Genomic DNA, 20,731 nt, shown 5'->3' with positions numbered 1-20,731 from the left:
CGTGGTCCCGGATCCCGGGACGGGGCGGGTGCCGAGGAGGATCGGGGCTCCCTGCACCGCGCGGGCCAGGCCGGGAGGAGGGGGCGTCGGGACGGCAGCCCCTGTTGGTGGCCCGGTTGCTAGGAGCGGGGTGAAGAGGATGCTAGACGGTCGCTTGGGAGCAAAGACTCGGACTTTCAACACGCGCTCTCCCTCCTTCTTTCCCTCTTTCTTCTTCTTCCTTTTCCTCCTCCAACTTCCTCCTCTTCCTTTTCTTCTCTTTCTCCTTCTCCTTTTTTCTTCCGCCTAGAAGTTGTAGTTCAGAAAGTATCTAGCTTTTGTGGTGTACGTCCTGATTAAAAAATGTCCTTCTGCCTCTGGGACACACAGAGCTCCCGTCTCTGTCTCTTCTAGAAAGGTGTGTGGCTTCTACTGAGAACCCAGGAGCCTACTACCTTGATGGGTCTCTTCCCGGCTTTCTAACAAGATTCTGGGTTTTCCCAGGCTGTGCGGAGAGGCACCTGAGTTAGCTCCTTTGGGTGTGTGTCTTGAGTGCTGCACCGGCTCCGGGGTGGACTCAAGGAGGCAGCCACCCACATCCGCTCCTCGGCTCTGGCCCCCTTTCCCCTTTGGCTGGATCAAACCCGGGCACTTGGGGACCTGATCTGTAGCCTGTGTCCTGACTCAACTCTGAGCCAACCTACCGAGTTAGTTAGGGCAGCTCTTTAGTGCTGCTTTACAATCATTTCTTCTCCCCTAAGCGCCCACCTGCCCTTTATATTTATCATTTTCTGGCTCTCCATCCCAACTCACCCTGACTTCTGTCTAAGTTTCAGGGAAGTGTATTACCTGCATTCCCAGCAAGGCTTTTGGTAACCGTTAAACCTGCTGGATCTCTAGTGAAGCAAAGGATAAGAAGTTGACATGAGAATTAGAAGAAGTAGGGCTTTGGGGTTTTGTACTGATTTGGCCTGACTGTACCAGATCTCCTCCAGTCTCTGATCTACCTTAGACCCCCTGAAATGATGCTCATTGGGCTGGGAAGGTGGCTCAGTGGTAGAGCGCTTGTCTTGCATGCTTGAGGCCCTGGGTTTGATTCCTCATGACCGGAGCCCCCTCCCCCCCAAAAAAAAATGATACTCATCATTGGCCACTTTCCTTGGCCGCTGGTCCTCTTCCTGGCTAGCTTCCGCTTGTTCGATTTCTCCCATTTGACCCACAGGTCTGCAGCCTGTGTCTGGAGTCAACACTGATCAGGGTGAAGGTGATGCCTGTATTCCAGTTGTACAAAATGAGTGTGACGTGGTCAGCCAGACCTGGAGCTCAGCCTCACAGAGAGTCCAGGTGGGAATGGGACCCCACAGTGGGAGTTAGCCCTGAGCACACCCCAGCTGAGAAGTCTGCTGGGGAAAAATCTATCTCACCTATAAGGGAAGAGGGGAGCAGGGTCCTGATGCAGGCCATCCACTGCAGTTAGTACTCACCCAGGGCTTACCCTGATGATCAGGAATAAATGTGATTTAAAAACAAACAAACAACTTCTTTTTGATCAGATGTTTAAGGATTTGACAGGAATAGGCTCCCAGGGGTCCTCTCAGCTTCCCGCGGCCCCGGCGCTTTCATCTCTCCTGTCCTCTCCCTTTGTCTGCAGCCTGCTGCTCTGATGCCGAGAGGGAGGCAGAAAGTGCCACATTTGGATGCCCCCCTGGGCCTGCCCACCTGCCTCTGGCTGGCATTAGCCGGGCTCTTCATACTGGTTCCCTGGGTCATGGGCCTGGCAGAGACCAGTGGGCCTGTCACCCAGAGCTCAGGGGGGCTGAGCTGGGCCGTGCATCTACACAGCCCAGAAGGCGAGTGGGAAGAAGAGAATCTGGCACGGCAGGCAAATGCCGTGGCCCAGGCAGCAGGGCTGGTGAATGCTGGGCGCATCGGAGAGCTCCAGGGCCACTTCCTCTTCGTCCAGCCGGCCGGGCACAGAGAGGCTGCCGAGGCGGAGGCCATGCGGCAGCAGGCAGAAGCTGTGCTGGCTGAGCATGCAGCTGTGCGCTGGCATTCCGAGCAGAGACTGCTGAAACGGGCCAAGCGCAGCATCCACTTCAATGACCCCAAGTTCCCTCAGCAGTGGCACCTGGTGAGTTCGGTTCTGTGTGCTCCACTTCCGGCAGGCGGGAGCTGCAGCCCTTTCCCTGAGCCCCTCTCCAGCTGCTCTATGACTGTGGGGTCACTCCTGTGGGGATGAGGTGTGGTTTGCCCTCTGCCTTTACCTCCCCTGGTTTCTGCTTCCGATGGCCTTGTGCCACAGCACCTAGAGTGCGAATGGTGCTCCCAGGCTGCCTGTCTCCACACACTCACATGTGCCTTTGGGCAAGCTGCTTCACCTCCCTGTGCCTCCGTTTCCCCATCTGTAAAACAGAGATTATAAAAGGAGCTACCTCCTGGTCATGGCTGGATAGATGAAGTAATATATATCAGCACTTAGAACTTGCCTGGCACCCGGTACACACTGTTGCGTACATGATATCACCTACCACCTGGACCCTGTTGCTCTATAACCTCTGCCTGGCTCTTTAGTGGAATCCCAGGGGTGAGAAGGGCCTGCTAGCTGTCGTTTGCCTATCTCTGGGCCAGGCTGTGTGTCATTGGATTCCCCCCCCCCATCCCGCCCACAGAATAACCGTCGGAGCCCTGGCAGGGACATCAACGTGACAGGTGTGTGGGAGCGCAACGTCACGGGGCGAGGGGTGACTGTGGTGGTCGTGGATGATGGAGTGGAGCACACCATCCAGGACATTGCACCCAACTACGTGAGTGGGCCGGCGCGACCCCTCCCTGCCGCGTCCCTCTCTTCCTCATTGCCCCATTCCTGGAGGGCAGCTCGCCAAAGCAAACAGCCTGGGACGTGGGATAGAATTCTTCCTCCCACACTGGCACAGCCGGGGACCCAACCCCATGGGAGGGTAATCCCAGACAGTACTTCCTGTTTCCTGTGGCTCCTCTCTCTCTCTCTGCAGAGGTGGGCCCTGAGGGTGACTCCCTTCTCCCCTCTAGTCTCCCTATAAGGCGTGACGTTGGGTAGCCCCCAGGCTGCTATCTGTCCCAGGCTTCCCAAGCCAGGGAGAAGCGGACACATTCCTTCACGAGGCCAGAGCCGTGGCCCTTGTCCGTTTTGCCCCAGAATCCTTGGCTTTTCCCCGTGTAGCTCTGATGAGGGGCGCAGAGAATTGCCTTGCTGCCCCTACTTGGAGGTGAAAATTCCCAGGTCCTCTAGGGCCTGACCACTTTTAACCAGTGAATGGCTGACCATGTGTCCTCTCCTCCTTATTTCAGTGCCCAGAGGGTAGCTATGACCTCAACTCTAATGACCCGGACCCCATGCCCCACCCGGACACGGAGAACGGCAACCACCATGGCACGCGGTGTGCGGGAGAAATCGCTGCTGTGCCCAACAACAGCTTCTGCGCGGTGGGCGTGGCCTACGGGAGCCGCATAGCAGGTACCTCCTGCTTCTCCATAGGCTTCTGTGGGCACAGTGGGCATCGCCTTCCCCTCCTCACCCCAGCATCCATAGCCTAGTGCCAAGGAAGGCCTCTAACAGGGCTGATTTTTTTCCACTGCAGTTGTGTTTCAAACGTGTATTTTAGCAGTAAGCTCTGCTATATAAAACAAAAGCAGAAAGGGTCTTGACGTCGGCCAGAGGCCCCCAAGCCACACCTGCTCACTCTCTTCTTCCTTTCTTTTCTTTTGTCCCCTGGCGGCAGTGGGCTTTGAACTTAGGGTCTTGCACCTGCTAGTCAGATGCTCCACCACTTGTGCCACACCCACAGCCCTTTTATTGTTTTAGCTATCTTTCAGATAAGGTCTCTTGTTTCTGCCCAAGTACCGGTCCTGCGCACGGCTGAGATCACCGATGCACACCTCCACACCCTGCTTGCTGGTTGAGATGGAGCTTACTTAACTTTTACCCAAGTGAGGCTTGAGCCTTCCAGGTCTCTGCCTCCCAAGTAGCTGGCATTGCAGGTGTGAGCCACTACACACGGCTTCCTCTTTTCTTTTTCTTACCATGGCTATGTGATGAGCCATATCATTGTAACAACACCTTTGGCATGATTGCATTGTATCTTCTTATAATTTAACAAATGCCTTCCAGTTCTCCCTCCACAGCCCCACAGTCCCATCTTTCCTGTCCCCCCAGCCCCTCCACCATTGCTTTCCCTCCTTTGAAGACAGCCCAGTCCCCCACTAGAGGTGGTTCACAGTTCCTTCACCTCAGTCTTTCGTCAGTCAAGTAGAAGGCAAAAAGAGTGAAAGAACTCCTGCCATGATTCCTAAAGGACACTTGAGAATCAGACCCCCAGACTGGATGCAATACTCTGATCTTCCAGCAGAGGGCTGCATCCCTCTGCAGATGAGATAATAGAGAGAGGAGGTATAGTAACTGAGGGTTTGAGCCCCTTTTTCTGAAAGCCCCATCTGCCTCTCTGTGGTCATCAAAACACAAACTACTCCATTGTAGGGACAGAAGTACCTGGTCATGGGAATACTAATCCTGAGTGCCATTAGTGAACACCATTTTTGAGTCAAGCACTCAAAGAATAAGAATAAAGATGAAGACCTCTTGATTTCCCCCACTCTAGCCTGTCCTTTTTGTCACCAAACTCCGGGACTTTTAAGGTTTCAGCATGACAGTAAGAAACTTTTTTTTGACAGATCACATATTTACATGCTATAAGAATTCAAAACAGGACAGAAAAAGAGGATACAGGGGAGAGGTGCATCTCCTACCTGTAGGGTCCCGGGGCCCCTCCTCCCCAGTCATGAGCTGCTGTGCTTCCATGTCTAGGGATCCGGGTGCTGGATGGCCCTCTCACAGACAGCATGGAGGCTGTGGCCTTCAACAAGCACTATCAGATCAACGACATCTACAGCTGCAGGTAAGGCAAAGCAGAGGGTGCACAGAGAGGGAAGAGGGGTGAGGGGCAAGCACCTGGACCATCTGCCAGGGCCAGCCCAGCGAAGAGCTCTGGTTCGGGCAGAGCCCCCAGCAGAGCCCCACACTGGGCTCAACAGATAGGAATGTTGCCCTCATTCCTTCAACTCAGCCAGGAGGTATTCCGTCATCCCGGTAATCCCAGTGTCCCAGTCTGCCCACACTTACTTTCTAAATTTGTAAGCTCCCTGGGAGATGGTGAGCTTTCTTCTCCAACCACCGGCCAGCGAGATACTGGGGTCAGCTCCCACCATCCCCTGAGAGCACCTGCTGCACCAGGCCGTGCCTTTGGTGGGCTATATAAAGAGGAACCCAGGTTGGCTGGTCCCATGACATGCATGGCACCCGTTCCTCCTCCTAACCAGTAGCCCTTCAATGGTTGCCATTGTCTCAGAGATCTTTCTCCTTTGAGAAAGAAGAGAGAATTCCTCAGCCCCAGGCTGCCCTGCTGTCAAGAGATCACAGAGAAGTGAGCAGGTCCCTCTCTGCCCCTAGGGATGTCTCCCGCTCCCTAGGACCTGAGAAAGGGGCAGGATAATGTAGCCTTAAGCCAGGGACATTTCTAGGAAAAGAACCTTAACACAGACTTCCATTTTCCATGACGGAGAAGGAGTGGACCTTTGAACCCTGTCTTTTAATCACAAGAATCCTGCCACAGGCAGAAGAGGGGCCAGCTTAGACTAGCAGGCCCTGGGCGGGTGGCCCCAGCCTGGCTCTGCGCTTCCCTATGGGTTTTTCTTAACAGCTGGGGCCCAGATGATGATGGGAAGACAGTGGATGGCCCGCACCAGCTCGGAAAGGTAACAGAGCCACATGGAGACTCCAGTCCTTAGAAGTACTGAGAGTCAGCCCTCTTCCCACTTTATTCAACTCTCAGTGCCCATTTAGGCCACTCATCCCTGCTAGAAAGAGGTAGCTAGCCAGGTGAAGTGGTACACTCCTATAGTCCAAGCATTTGGGAGGCTTGGGCAGGATTACCTTGAGTTTGAAGAAAGAGACAGAGATGGAGAGGAGGAGGGAGGGAAGACAGGGAGAGAAGGAAGAGGAGGAAAGAAAGGGAAGGAGAACTGAACATGGGACCGAGGAGAATGGGGGCCGAGTTCTTGGAGTTACTGCCCTCCCATCCTGTGCTTGGCCCATTCCCAGCCTCATCTGTCATCTGAAAACATCAATCGAGCACTGTTCAACTTGGGCTTCCTCCTCATCTTGTGCCCTCTCTATATCTCCTCCCATGCCCAGTACCCTTTGAGGCTTTTTTCCCTTTCTTTCTGGAAGAGGAAGAGAGGTGACTGGGTAGTAGGCAGAGGTCTTAGTATGAATTCCTTGGTGTTAGCCCAACGCTGTTTTTCCCCGCAGGCCGCCCTGCAGCATGGGGTGATGGCTGGTCGCCAGGGGTTCGGGAGCATCTTTGTGGTGGCCAGCGGGAATGGAGGCCAGCACAATGACAACTGCAATTATGACGGCTACGCCAACTCCATCTACACCGTCACCATAGGTAGTAGTCTGGTAGCTCCATTGTGTGTGTGTGTGTGTGTGTGTGTGTGTGAGCACCCGTATCTCAGGGCTCAGATGTACCAGCCCTGATCTCTGAGGACCCCAGTGTTTCCATGGAAACCTGGAGAGATCTCGCACACACGGCCCACCCTCCCACCCCACACCCGGCTGCCATTCCCACCACCACTGAGACCTCTGCTTTGGTCTCTCTTTCTGTGGACCACTTGCCTCCTAATTGAAGCCTTCCTTCCCTGCCTCCTCATCAACCTAAACTAAGGACCTTCTGCCTATGCTCAAAACTGATTTCCTTCCTTACCCGCCTCCTGAGATCCCCCTAGTCATGGATCCTCCTCAGTGCTCGGTAATCACATGGCTCTCCTCGCTACCGCCCTTCCTGTTCTCCACCCTCCCAGAATGAGGCCTTTTCCCTGTGGCCCTAACACCTAGCACAGTGTGACGCGCAGTGTCTGCTTAGGTCATATTTTAAAAAATGAAGCCAGGCACCTGTGGCTCACACCAAGACTCCTATATACTCAGGAGGCTGAGATCTGAGAATCCCAGTTAAAGTCAGCCCCAGCAGACAAATTGGAGAGATTCTTTTTTTTTTTTTTGTCGGTCGTGGGGCTTGAACTCTGGGCCTGGGCGCTGTCCCTCAGCTCTTCAGCTCAAGGCGAGCGCTCTACCACTTGAACTACAGCGCCACTTCCGGTTTTCTGGTGGTTTATTGGAGATAGGAGTCTCACGGTCTCTCCTGCCCAGGCTGGCTTTAAACCGCGATCCTCAGATCTCAGCCTCCTGAGTAGCTAGGATTACAGGCGTGAGCCACCAGCGCCCGGCACAAATTGGAGAGATTCTTATCTCAGCAAAAACTTGGAAATGGAGGCATGGCTCAGGTGGTAGAATACTAGCTGTGAGCAAAAAAAGCCAGCCAAGAAGGCCAGGCCTTAGTTCAAGCCCCAGTACCAGCTCCAAATAAAAAGGAAGGAAGGAGGGGGGGGGAGGGAGGAAGGGAGGGAGGGAGGGAGAGAGGGAGGGAGGAAGGAAGGAAGGAAGGAAGGCAAGCAGGCAGACAAGCACACTAGGTATATTACACCCCCTCTCTGCCACTCAACCCACTCACTCAGATAAGGGGTACTCAGGTCATTTCTAAAGCTTGAGATCACCCCCAGATGATAACTCAAAGGTGACTTGGGTAGCACATGGCCCCAGTGCAGGACCAGCTCTATGTGGGCTCCTGTCTCCCTGTGTGTCCAGGTGCTGTGGACGAGGAGGGACGGATGCCTTTCTACGCAGAGGAGTGTGCCTCCATGCTGGCTGTCACCTTCAGTGGTGGGGACAAGATGCTCCGAAGCATTGTGAGTGCCTCCCCGCCCTCCTCACCCCTGCCCCAGTGGTCAAGACTTGTCTCAGCTAGGTACAGGTAGTTCATGGTCGTAATCCTAGCTACTCAGGAGGCTGAGGTCTGAGGATCTCAGTTCAAAACCAGCCAGTGTAGGATTCATCACCAAAACAGCTAGAAGTAAAGCTCAAGTGGTAGAACACTAGCCTTGAAAAAAATCTCTCTCGGACAATACTCAGGCCCTGAGTTCAAACACCAGAACCAGTACAAAAAGAAAGATGTCAGCCATCATGGGGTGTTTTCCTTGTTCCCAGCTTCCTGCCCCTGCCTGGATCCTCTGTCCTTGCAGGCCCATGTCTCTTTCAAGGCATGCCGCCGCTGGGGAGAAGCTCCCAGGACTCTGAAATTCCACACATGTGAGAATGCTCATATTCTTAGAGAAACAAGAGCGGCCTTGATAAAAACAACCTCTCTGCAATGTTGGGGCATTCACTGCTTTGTGTGGACTTAAATAGAGATCGTGCTTGCTTTGCTGTCCGACCTTACATAAATACCATAAATACTGCCAGTGAGTCTTCAGAAGTATCTCACGGGACGGGTGAATAAGAGACTCAGTGGACAGCTGTTCCCCGCTGGAGATTGGAGATTGGAGCCAGGGAGTAGATCTTCTCTAGTCCGTGGCGGGCCGGGGCCCCGGGCTGTGGTCCTGGACCTTCCTGTCCCTCACGGTGGGAAGCGGGTGGCTGTGCTGGCCCCCGGGCCGCCTTGGGAGCTCTCCTTGGGGCCACTGGCAGTGAGGCTGCTCCGTCTTCCAGTGGGGTCAAGCCCATTTTCCAAAACTAAAATTTTGTCATGGCAGTAAATGACTGCTGGTCAACACAGTGTTCCAGGGCACTGTGCCAGCTTGCCCGTGCTCCCTCCCCTTCCTCCTCCCCCCTCCCCCTGGGGAGAAGAGAAAAGGAGTGGAACAAAGAGGGGGGGAGGCAAGAGAAGGTTTGCAGGCCACCCCGTTAGCCAGGCTTGGTTAGGAGGCCCTGTTCTTCACCCCCACTCCACCCCTGGCCGCGCTCTGGGGTCCCAGCTCACCCCTGGCCCAGGCCTGAGAAGGGTCCATAACCTTACATGAGGCTGTGTGGTGCCTGGCTTTCCCCCTCCCGCCGCGTCCCTCTGCACTATCATTTGTCCAGAAATGAACAGCTTTGATTTAGCCAAGTTCCCATCTTCAGAATGTCTTGCCTTGGAAGCCTGCTGTTAGGGGTTTCTGTCTAACAGCCAGGGCAGCGGGATGAGACTATTTCCCAGGGTGGGGGTGGGAGAGGGCTTACCCACCCTCTGACTGCCCGGACAGTCTCCCTGAGCCCCTCCAGGGCTGTAGCCACCAAGGCCCAGTTCACAGGCTTCATCGCTGCACAGTAGACTGTCACCGTGAGGTCACTGCCTTAACAGGAAAAAATCAATCTGCTCCCTGGCACCAGCCAGGCTCCCGCGCTCATTGAGACTACAACTTGGAGTGTTTTCCCCTTCCTCCTACGAGTGCACAGTGTCTGGGTGAAAATTACATGCCTTGGCAGCTGCCCTAACAGCTGGGAGGAAGGCAGCCTCGAATGGATGTTGGCACCCTGGTCCCTGACCCAGAATGGAAGTCAGGAAGAGACATTCTGTAGGCTGTGTGCCAGGACCAAGTGCCTCTGGACAATAGGAAAGTTTAGCAGGACCCTCCTCAGCAAGGCCTTTTCTGTTTTGTTTGTTTGGTGTTGGTCCTGGGGCTTGAACTCAGGATCTGGAAGCTGTTCCTGAGCTTTTCTTCTGTTCAAGAATAGCTCTCTACCACTTGAGCCATACCTGCTTCCAGCCTTTTGGTAGTTTATTGGAAATAAGAGTCTCCCAGACTTGCCTGCCTGAGCTGGCTTTGAACCACAATCCTCAGAGCTCAACCTCTTGAGTAGCTAGGATTACAGATGTGAGCACCGGTGCCCCGCTGTTTGGCTGATTTCGTTCATTGTTTTCGTGGGACAGAGTCTCACTCTGTAGCCCACAAGGTTTGAGGTTGGCCTCAGACTTCCTGTGTAGCTCAAGCTGACCTCAAACGCAGTCCTGCTTTTGTCCCTAGGGTGCTAGGATTATAGGCATGTGCCATCATACCCAGCTCTTAGCTAAACCTTTTGAGGTATTGCAGGGATGTGAAGAGAACTTGACGCCAGATGGATGTCTGTCCCCACTCTTACCACGCACCTGAGAGCGATGGTGGAAAAGAGGACTCGTGGAAGCCACCCTGTGGGCTGGGAAGGCAGCTCGTCTTGTGGATGGCCAGTAGGCTGTTGAAGCCACAATGCGCAGCAAGCTTCCTGCGTCTGCGCCAGTGTTCCAGCCACTACCCAGCTGCCAGCTTGCTTTTTTTTTTTTTTCAGTTATGGGGCTTCAACTCTGGGCCTGGGCGCTGTCCCTCAGCTCTTCAGCTCCAGGCGAGCGCTCTACCTCTTGAGCCACAGCACCACTTCCAATTTTTCTGGTGGTTCATTGGAGATAAGAGTCTCCTGGACTTTCCTGCCCGGGCTGGCTTTGAACCATGATCCTCAGATCTCAGCCTCCTGAGTAGCTAGGATGACAAGCATGAGCCACCCATGCCTGGCACCAACTTACATTTCATTATCTGGGGCTCTCCTTGCCCAGTAGCCCCCCTGACCATGTCCTGGGGCTCACTGGCAGGAATTAGAGTTAGGGTGGGAGCAAGAAGAGAAGGAGACCCAAATCCTCATGATACCCCACTCCTTTCCCACTGTACCCATTTCACCAGGCTGAGGTCCAGAGGAGGCTGAACACTACGGGTCTCCCATCAGTGGCCTTTTCCGGTCAGCCATGCAGAGGTGGCCAGGAACAGTCCCCAGCTACGAGACTGGGGACTTCAGTTTCCTCCCTCCACAGCACTTTTTTGTTCCCCCAGTCCAGGGACTTGAATTCAGGGCCTGAGCCCTGTCCCTGAGCTTCTTTAGCTCAAGGCTAGCACTCTGCCACTTGAGCCACAACACCACTCCTGGCTATTTTCTGTGTATGTGGTACTGAGGAATCGAACCCAGGGCTTCATGCATGCGAGGCAAGCCGCTCTACCACTGAGCCATCTTCCCAGCCCCCTCCACAGCACTTCTGACTCCATTCTACTTCCCAGGTGACCACCGACTGGGACCTTCAGAAAGGCACCGGCTGTACCGAGGGCCACACGGGGACCTCAGCGGCCGCTCCCCTGGCAGCCGGCATGATCGCCCTCATGCTGCAGGTGCGGCCCTGCCTCACGTGGCGGGACGTCCAGCACATCATCGTCTTCACAGCCACCCAGGTGAGGACCGCCCTGGCCCAGCCACCCAGAGCCTGGAGACTCTAAATGTTCTGAATGCTGGCTGCCAAGTCCCTTCCAGAGTGGCATGGGTTGAGTACATGTATGGGGACCCCATCAAGGCCCCAGACCTGCTAGATGCCGGTGGCACATGGGTGTATTCAGCAGCCTGAGGTCTGAGAGTCTTGGTTTGAAGCCAGGCCCAGGCAGGAAAGTCTATGAGACTTTTATCGCTAATGAACTACCATAAAGCCAGAAGCACTGCTATAGCTAAAGTGGTAGAGTGCCAGCCTTGAGCAAAAAACCAAAAAGCTCAGGGACAATGTCCAGGACCTGGGTTCAAGCCCCAGTCCCGATACACCCACAAACAGACCTGCGCTCACGCATACCTCTTCTGCTGATACCATTGCCTGGCTGCCCCCCTCCCCCTTTGGAACTGCTTTCTCCCGGCTCCCTCGCAGGAAGCTAGCCACTGCGGTGGTGATGTCATGGGACGATGACCTTTTTGTCTCAGCTTCCCCGGGGGGATCCATTCCCAGCAGCCTCGGCGGTAGGGTCTGAACTGGATCCGCCAGCAGGCCAACAGGGAAACAAGTCTGGCTGGCAATGTGGGGAGCTCACCACCGCCTGTGTCGTTTCGTTTCAGTATGAGGATCGGCGGGCAGATTGGCTCACCAACGAGGCGGGCTTCAGCCACAGCCACCAGCATGGCTTTGGCCTGCTCAACGCTTGGAGACTCGTCAATGCAGCCAAGGTGAACAGGTGTTGGCCCGGCAGGGTGCTCAGTTTGGCATGATTGTGGGACACAGCCCAGTGCCTAGGATACTGTCAGACACACTGGAGGCACTTAGATAAATGTTTATGCCAGTGTCCTGACCACGCTTATCCTCACCCCAGCTGCTAGTCAGGGTTCAAGTGGAAAGTACTGGGGCTCAGCTCTGTAGTGATAAACACCCCGAGTGCAGCAGGGCCCCCAGATGTGCTGGTTTGCGTCTCCCACCCCAGATGTGGCCCTTTCCTCTGGTTCCTCAACCTGGTGATCTCACGAACATCTGGGCCACCAGCAGGCGCCTCAGGAGCAAAAGTGATGATACAGAGAGGAAACCTAGAGAGCGAGGCTTTGAAGCTCTCATTAACCCCTATGTGCATGCATTCAGGAGCTCACACAGGCGCACACACATGTGCATGCATCTTTTGAGAATGTGAGCGTGATCAGTCTTGTTTGTTGATCTTCCACCCTCATCCCCCCCCCTCCTTCCCTTGAACAGATATGGACATCTGTCCCTTACTTAGCTTCCTACGTCAGCCCCGTATTGAAAGAGAACAAGGCTATTCCGCAGTCCCCCCGCTCGCTGGAGGTCCTGTGGAATGGTAAGTAGTCAGCACAAAGGGTTAATCTTAGATCCAGGGCCTGGAGCTAAGCTCATCCTAGCCGGGTCCTCCCTCCCTTCAGGAGCTGAGCTCCAGCCAAACCTGCGGAGTTTTCTTTGACCATTTTAGGACATGTTGCTGCTTCTGACTTGGCTAGTGAGCAGGACCTTTCTCCTGAGCTCCTCTAGTGGAGCTGTGAGCAACCCACTAGGAAGGCAGGGGGCGGAGGGGGAGTGGGGCTGGAAGTAGTTCCTCTGATTCCCAGGCTAAGGTCTTGCCAGATAGTTCTAGCCAGCCCAGTGGCCTTTTGATGAAGTAAAGGAGTTGGGGATTCCTTCCTCCGTTGGTCCCGGGGATCATCTCCGAGGGACAGAGGGGAGAGAGCCAAATGTCATCTGCTGAGGGTGGGACAGAAGCATGCGAAGTCCCCTGGGCTGCAGTTGCCCCTCCTCTCCCCCAGTTCCGTGGCACCAGGTTGCTAGAAATGGCTCAAGGGGCCCCAAGGCAGCAGCATGGATCTCTGCTGAGCACAGAGAAAAGGGAAGCTGGGTCAGGTGCCCGTGCTAGAGGAGTCCCTATCTGCACCGCTTTGTTGTTGTTGTAGTTGTTGGAGTGCTTGCAATGGAACCCAGGACTTCACGCATGCTAAGCAGACTCTGCCACTAAGCTGTGCCTCAGTCCCTCCGTCCACGCGTTTCCTGATTTTCGCTACTCAGTTCCTTGGGGGATTTTCTCCCCCGCCCCCATGAGTATTTGACACTCTATCTTATTCATTGTTTTTTCTGGAGATTGAGAGGTGCTGGGCCCCATAACCTCACCAGAACTCAGTCCTTCCTTTTCCTATCTCCCAGGAGCCTGATAGGGGAGAAACAGCTGGAGCAAGGGACCTTGGCAGGGAGAGAGGAAGCCCATTCTCAGTGGAGGTCCGTGTGGGAAGAGTTTATCTAAGCACATCCCGCCCTCGCCAGTTCCCTTCACGTGGACAGAGACCTGAGGCCCGGTCACTGCCTTTTCTGTGAAAGGAATGCTCTCTTGGAAAGGGCAGAGCATCCGTTCAGAAATGTGCCCAGGAATGCAACTCCCTCCAAAGCCCCTGGCTCACACGGCCTTCCTGAGGAGCTTTACCTCTGTCCCAGCCATTACAGATGAGGAAGTTGGCTTTGAAGATCTGGGGCCTCCCAATAGCCAGGGGACATTGTCCCTCACAGTCTTCTTCCCTAAGGAGCGAGGAGCCTGATGATTGCTTGTCATGAGAAGCAGCAGAAAGGAGGGTGGTTGTCCTGGGAGTGGGGAGTGGGAGGAGGCGAGGTGGAGAGCAGTCTACAGAGGAAGGAGGGGGTGACGGCTAGGCTAGTAAAGCCCTTCATCTGCTTGGAGGGCAGCAAGCAGGCTTGCCACCCATTTCAGAGGCCAGCAAAGGTGACTTCTCTGAGCAGAAGGAACAGATGGGCTGGTCACCAGTAGCTCACACCTGTAATCCTAGCTACTTGGGAGTCTGAGAGCTAAGGATTACAATTCAAAACCAGCTTGGGTAGCAAATCCATGAGACTCTTATATCTGATTAACCACCAAAAAGCTGGAAGTAGAACTGTTGCTCAAGTGGTAGAGCATCATCCTTGAGTAAAAAAGCTAAGGGACAGAGCCCAGGCCCTGAGTTCAAGTCCCAGTACTGGCCAAAGAAGGAACAGGTATCAGCTGAAGAGTTGGCATGGTGGTTGGAGGAAGGAATCTTAGGTGATACAGAACTGAGACACTCGGGTGCTGGTGGCTCACGCCTGTAATCCTAGCTACTCAGGAGGCTGAGATCTGAGGATCGCGGTTCAAAGCCAGCCCGGGCAGGAGAGACCGTGAGACTCCTATCTCCAATAAACCACCAGAAAACCGGAAGTGGCGCTGTAGCTCAAGTGGTAGAGCGCTCGCCTTGAGCTGAAGAGCTGAGGGACAGCACCCAGGCCCAGAGTTCAAGCCCCACCACCGACCAAAAAAAAAGAACTGAGACACCTCCTCCCCTGCAGATCCGGCAGGAGCTGGGTGACTCCATGTCTGGAGCTAGAAATAAACCTTTGGAAAGGAAGAAGTAGCTGGGTACGCCAGTGCTTCACACCTGTAATCCTAGCTACTCAGGAGGCTGAGATCTGAGGATTATGGTTTGAAGCCCTTCCAGGCAAGAAAGCCTGTGAGACTCTTATCTCCAATTAACTACCAAAAGAAGCCAGAAGTGGAGCTGTGGCTCAAGCAGTAGACACAAGCCTTGAGCAAAATAGCTCAGAGACAGTGCCCAAGCCATGAATTCAAGTCCCAGGACACCACACATACATACACACACACATACACACACACACACACACACACACACACACACGTAGCTGGGCATCCTTGAGATAGAAGAGGAGGCAGAACCCCCTGAAGCCCCCAGGAGCAGTATTGTCCCCCAGGACTTCCCATCGTGACAGAAATGTTCATGCGTGCCACCGCGAGTCTGTCGAACATTTACCACATGGGCAGTGTGACTTCGGAGCCCAGTTTTGATCGTATCTCATGATTAAGCAGCCGAGTGTGACTGGCGGCTGCCCTCCCAATCAGCGCACCTGAAGGGCCAGCCAGGTTTTCACTCTTGCACCCACAAGTGAGCAGGCAGAGAAGAGGGCACTGGCTCCGCATGTCTTCCAGAGGACGGAGAGAGTGGGCTGCGAGGGTGTGTCTCCTCCACCAGAGAAGAGTGTCCATCTCCCACTCACACCTGTCCTTTGTCCTCTTGTGGGTGTACCAGCTGACCCACTGCCCAGCCCCCTTGGCCCTCCTGCCCTCTGCCCACACACGCTCCCGCTCAGCCTGCTCTTCCCTGCCCTGCGGACTCTTCCTCCTGTCTTCCAGCCAGAGGTCCTGCTAGGGCGAGAAAATCAATTGATATCATTACAGTCCAGAGCTCATTCCAGTCCTCAGCAGTTTCCCTTGCTCTGGATGTGTGTAGTGTGTACAGATATCACAACCAGGATCCTCTGTGGTAACTCCTCATGGCTGCGTGCACCCCCTTTACCAACCCCTCGCCCCCAGGCGTGAATGTCACGTGCGTGGAATTACACAGCAAATAGCCATTCAAGATTGGCTTTATTATTACTTTTTTTTTTTTGCCAGTCCTGAGGCTTGAACTTGGGGCCCGCGCACTGTCCCTGAGCTGCTGCTTTTTTTTTTGTTTTTTTGATGGTGGTAGTGGTGGTGGTTGTAGGACTTGAACTCTGGGCCTGGGTGCTGTCTCTTGGCTCTTCAGCTCAGGCTAGCACTCTACCACTTGAGCCACATCACCACTTCCAGTTTTCTGAGTGGTTTATTGGAAATAAGAGTCTCACAGACTTTCCTACCCAGGCTGGCTTAGAATTGCGATCCTCAGATTTAAGATTACAGGCGTGAGTCACTGGTGCCTGTCCTGCGCTTCTCTTTTTGCTCAAGTCTAGCACTCTACCACTTGAGCCACAGCTCCACTTCCAGCTTTTTCTGTTTATGTGGTACTGAGGAATTGAACCCAGGGCTTCGTGCATGCTAGACAAGCACTCTACTGCTCAGCCACATTCCCAGCCATCATCATCATCATCATCATTAGCAGCAGCAGCATTATTCAGCATAACTTCCTTGAAGTTCAGCCCCTTCAGTCATTTTTGAAGTGACTTTTGTGCAGTCTCATGTCTGGGATTTGAACCACCTTATCTTTGTGCATGCTGTTCCCCCTTCTAGAATCCCTTCTGTCCATCAGTCCATTTCCTTCTTTAGTTCATCTCCCTGCTCTGTGCCTCTACCCATTCATCTCATGTCTTTCCCTTTACCAGTTATGTGTATCATGTATCATATCATCCATCATATTGCCTCCATGTGTGGGTAGAAGGCAGCACATGCCCAGCTTAACTCTACACTCCCAGCGTCTGGTTCAGAGACTGTACCGTAGGAGGTATTTTTTGAATGAACGAATGATGGAAGCTGGTTCTCCGATTGTATCTTGGCCAACTAGACTGTGAGCTTCGTGTGACTCAACAGCAGTACCGCCGTCCGCCGCTAGGGCGCACAGCCCCAGTTGGCTCCTGTGATTGTGGACTTGGTGCATGTTGGGTGCGGGAGGGCAGCAGTGTGGGTGGGCTGCTTTCCCAGCTGCCCGCCTGACTTCCTGTAGTCAGCAGGATGGACCTGGACATGTCGGGGCTGAAGACACTGGAGCACGTGGCCGTGACCGTCTCCATCAGCCACCCACGGCGCGGAAGCTTGGAATTGACGCTGTTCTGCCCCAGTGGCATGATGTCCCTCATCGGTGCCCCCCGCAGCATGGACTCGTACGTACAGCCGCCCACGGCCTCCTGAGCTCTCTATACAACATACACCTTCCATTCCGTGCCAGACTGAGCAGCGCGGTGCTGATTGTCCCTGGCAGCTCACACCATTGATCCCATGCTTTATTGTGGTGTTGGGAGGCGGGGGGCACCGTCACACTGTGCATACACTTTTCTGCATCCTTTTAAGAACTCTGGGGCAGAGTACACATGTAAATACCCACAGTCCCAACCTTTGGAAGACTGAGGCAGGAGGACTGAAAGCTGAAGCCATCCTGGGCTACAGAGTAGACCCCGTCCTCCTCCCAAACAGCAAAAAGCAGCCAGGCACCAGAGGCTCATGCCTAGCTACACTGGGGGGTAAGATCTGAGGATGACAGTTCAAAGCCAGCCTGGGCAGGAAAGCCTGTGAGACTCTAACCATCAAAAGGCCAGAAGTGAAGCTGTGGCTCAAGTGAAAAAAACTTGAGTGAAAAAAACTTAAGGGACAGTTCCTAGGCCCTGAGTTTAAGCCCTTGTACTAGTGCATGCACGTACATGCGCACACACGTGCACGCACACACACACACACACACACACACACAAAAGTAGACTTTGCAGTCTCCTGTAGTAGTGGAGGAAGAAATCAGAGCTAGCAAGTACCTGAGACAGTAAAGATAACTTGAGACCTCTGGGCTCTGGGACTCAAGCCCAGTGCTCTCTCCACGCTGGTATTTCCCACTACACCAATGCACACAAGTCCCTCTCTTCCTGAGACCCCAGGGGCAAAGCACAGTCAGTGCCTGAGGACCCTTCCTCACCCTCCCAAATGGCTGCAGCTGATTTCGTGGTTCTGGGAGGCAGGGCGGCTCCCTGCACTGTGCCTTCCATGATTTCTGCATGGTTCTTTCCCCAGGGATCCGAATGGCTTCAACGACTGGACCTTCTCCACTGTGCGCTGCTGGGGGGAGAGAGCACGAGGCATCTACAGACTTGTAGTGAGAGATGTGGGTAAGCTCCGCTTCTCCATTGTCACCTGATTCCTCCCCATCTCAGGGACCCTATAGAAGGGCTCCCCTCTCCCCCGTGAGGAATCCAAATGGTTGCCCATTGGTGAAGAGAGTAGATGTCAAGAAATGTGCCCCATCCTAAATAATGGGCACTGATCCCCAAAATAATACTATTCATCCAGCCTCTCTTGGAGAAGTGACCAATCCAATCTTCTTTAGGATAGCAACAACAACAAACCACCCCCCCACACAAATCCTTGTTGACAAACCACATTTCAAGTCATTTCGCATATAACCACCCTTCGGCCAGCCCTCATAGGCAGGGAAGGGCAGGTCTCATTTTCACTTTTTTTTGCTTTTAGCTTTGTCTTGATTTTTAAACTGAGGCCTAGAGGTTTGAAGTGACTCATAAGATCACAGCAGTAGCAAAAGCCTTTCCCACAATACATATTGAAATATCTGACCTGAGTACTGGGCTCACACCTGTAATCCTAGCTACTTAGGAGGCTGAGATCTGAGGATCACAGTTCAAAGCTGGCCCAGGCAGGAAAGTCCATGAGACTCTTATCTCCATTTAACCACCAGAAAACTGGAAGTAGCGCTACAGCTCAGGTGGTAGAGCGCTATCCTTGAGTGCCCAGGCCCTGAGTTCAAGCCCTATGAGCAGCATTGTTAGGAAGGAAGAAAGAAAGAAAGATAAAGAAAAGAAATACCTGTACTATTAGTAAATAAGCCCAACTTTCCAGTCAAGTGAAGTGTTCACCTAACCTTTGGTTTTCAAATCTTCAATGTGGTAGAAAGATTTTCCCTTTCCTTTTTCTTTTTGACAGTTTTGGGGCTTGAACTCAGGGCCTGGACGCTGTCCCTGAGCTCTTCTGCACAAGGCTAGCACTCTACCACTTTGAACCACAGTGCAATTTCCAGTTTTCTGGTGGCTAATTGGAGATAAGTCTCACAAACTTTCCTGACTAGTCTGGCTTAGAACCTTGATCCTCAGATCTCAGCCTCCTGAGTAGCTGGGGTTACAGGTGTGAGCCACCAGTGCCCGGCTAAGACTTTCTTCTTTTCAAGCAAAATTCCTGAAATATGAGAGATAAAGACAAAACTCTGTTTCCAGTACATTTTCAACCTCCCTGTCCCCCCGGGGTACCTGGTGAGATGTCACTACACAACCTGGGGTCTTTGGGACCTAGTTAACACAACCATGTCCGCACACTGGTCTGCATCTCCCTGGGTGGGGTGGGCGCCCGCTCTGCTGTTCTGGCCCGGCTCACTGAGCAAACCCTTGCTCCCCTAGGAGATGAGCCACTCCAAGTGGGCGTCCTGCAGCGGTGGCAGCTGACCCTGTATGGCTCCGTGTGGAGCCCCATAGACATCAGGGACAGGCAGAGGTAGGTACGGCCCTGCGTGTCAGCACACAGGATGCTCAGGAGGGGATGGGAAGAGGCCGCCTAGGGAAGCCCGTCTCCCAAGCCCCAGCTCCGGGCTCAACCCAGAGGACAGAGCCATAGCCAGGAAACCCACACTGTGCTGGCCAGCTTTGCCATGGGGCTCTCCCCAGGGGAGAGGACGGGATGGGAGCCACGATCCCTTCTTCCCCACAGGCTGTTAGAAGGTGCTATGAGTGGAAAATACCTACATGACGGCTTCGCTCTGCCCTGCCCACCTGGGCTGAAAATCCCTGAGGAAGATGGTTACGTCCTCACTCCTAACACCCTCAAGGTACTGACGCCAAAACACAACCACCCCGGTGGGCAGGATGGCCCCAGGGGGTTTGGTTTCCGGTGCTACTCAGAGGGGTGAAGGGAATGAGAGCAGGTAGCCTTGTTCCCAGCTTGATAGCCGACTGTTAGGGGTGCTCCCCCCGGGTAGGGGGGGAGCAGGGTAAGATGGGGGAGGCAGTCCAGGGAGGGAAGTGCACGGTTCTGAGCCGGAAATAGCCCCTGACATAAACATGTGGCTTTTTTCCCAGATGCTGGTGCTGGTGGGCTGCTTCACCGTCTTCTGGACTGTTTACTACATGCTGGAACTGTACCTGAGCCAGAGGAATATGGCTTCCAGCCCTGGTTGTAGGAGCGGCCCCTGCCACTGGCCCCCACAGAGCCGGAGACCCAGGGAGGAGGGGACAGAGCTAGAGTCGGTGCCACTTTGCAACAGCAAGGCTGCAGACAGCACGGAGATGGAGAATGGGGGCCCTTCCAGGACCTCCGAGCGCCGCACGCCAGACCTGCTTCATGAAGGGGACTGGAGCCTCGCCCAGAACAAGAGGGCCCTGGACGGGCCTCATCAGCACCCACCCCCAGACCTGCTGCAGGGAAAGGAGGATCAGATCTGCTGACCCCAGGGCCTGACGGACTCCGGGAGGGACAGGTCTGCCTCCCTCCCACCCATGGCGAGCTCCAGGGGGAAGTTCTGCTTCCTTCCGGAACGGAGGCCTTCACAGCATCCTCTGGCCACCCACAGTGAGGGCTGTCTTAATGACAAGTGGCATGGACTGCCGCCAGAGCCCCAGGGCCGCCTCCAGCCAATCAGAAGCTTTGGTGAGGCAGCGTCGATGAGGGCTTGGCACCCACACTCAGCAGGCTTCCATCCCGTTCTCTCGGGTGAGGCCAGTGACCCAGGTCACGGGGACCCTGACCCACGTGTAGACTGAGCAGGTCCTGCACGGCCAGGGGAGCACGCAACAGGAAGCGTGGACCCCAGTGGGTCAACTGGGACGAAGGCACCAGGGAGAGGCTGGGGCGAGGCCCTGGCGGGCCGGTCCTGCAAGCCGCTGCCTCCAATATTCTCTCCTGCGCTCCTGGTTCAAAGCCAGCCTTGAACTCTGCCATCGCCCCTGCCCTTCCTCCTGAACCATGAGTCTGTGCCAGGCTCCTGGCGCCGCTTGGGAGCAGGTGTGAGACCCCCCCAGCCCGGCCACCGCCCTGTCTT

General features: G+C 54.4%; 1 protein-coding gene across 1 annotated transcript; it reads left to right on the top strand.

Annotated features, from left to right (window-relative positions):
• The first annotated feature begins 1,206 nt into the window (after nucleotides 1-1,206).
• On the top strand, nucleotides 1,207-20,686 carry Pcsk7 (proprotein convertase subtilisin/kexin type 7). The gene is made up of 16 exons (XM_013009760.1): nucleotides 1,207-1,323; nucleotides 1,631-2,110; nucleotides 2,649-2,783; nucleotides 3,307-3,472; nucleotides 4,820-4,910; nucleotides 5,712-5,766; nucleotides 6,323-6,461; nucleotides 7,715-7,815; nucleotides 10,963-11,130; nucleotides 11,774-11,881; nucleotides 12,396-12,498; nucleotides 16,658-16,814; nucleotides 17,707-17,801; nucleotides 19,098-19,191; nucleotides 19,405-19,522; nucleotides 19,773-20,686. The coding sequence occupies exons 2-16, from the start codon at nucleotides 1,643-1,645 to the stop codon at nucleotides 20,136-20,138; spliced, it is 2,364 nt and encodes a 787-aa protein (XP_012865214.1). The 5' UTR covers nucleotides 1,207-1,323; nucleotides 1,631-1,642; the 3' UTR covers nucleotides 20,139-20,686.
• The last annotated feature ends 45 nt before the right edge of the window (nucleotides 20,687-20,731 follow it).

Source organism: Dipodomys ordii, unplaced genomic scaffold, assembly GCF_000151885.1.
Source record: "Dipodomys ordii isolate 6190 unplaced genomic scaffold, Dord_2.0 Scaffold10, whole genome shotgun sequence".
NCBI lineage: Eukaryota > Metazoa > Chordata > Mammalia > Rodentia > Heteromyidae > Dipodomys > Dipodomys ordii.
The sequence above is the reverse complement of the archived record's forward strand: the minus strand, read 5'-3'. Positions and strand labels throughout refer to the sequence as shown.

What these genes read in the sequence shown, in the direction of transcription:
- Pcsk7 (XM_013009760.1), top strand. Translation starts at nt 1,643, where the DNA reads ATGCCGAGAGGGAGGCAGAAAGTGCCACATTTGGATGCCCCCCTGGGC. An exon ending in GACTCGTCAATGCAGCCAAG is followed by an intron (nt 11,882 to 12,395) that starts GTGAACAGGTGT and finishes TCCCTTGAACAG; the next exon opens with ATATGGACATCTGTCCCTTA. An exon ending in GACATCAGGGACAGGCAGAG is followed by an intron (nt 19,192 to 19,404) that starts GTAGGTACGGCC and finishes TCTTCCCCACAG; the next exon opens with GCTGTTAGAAGGTGCTATGA.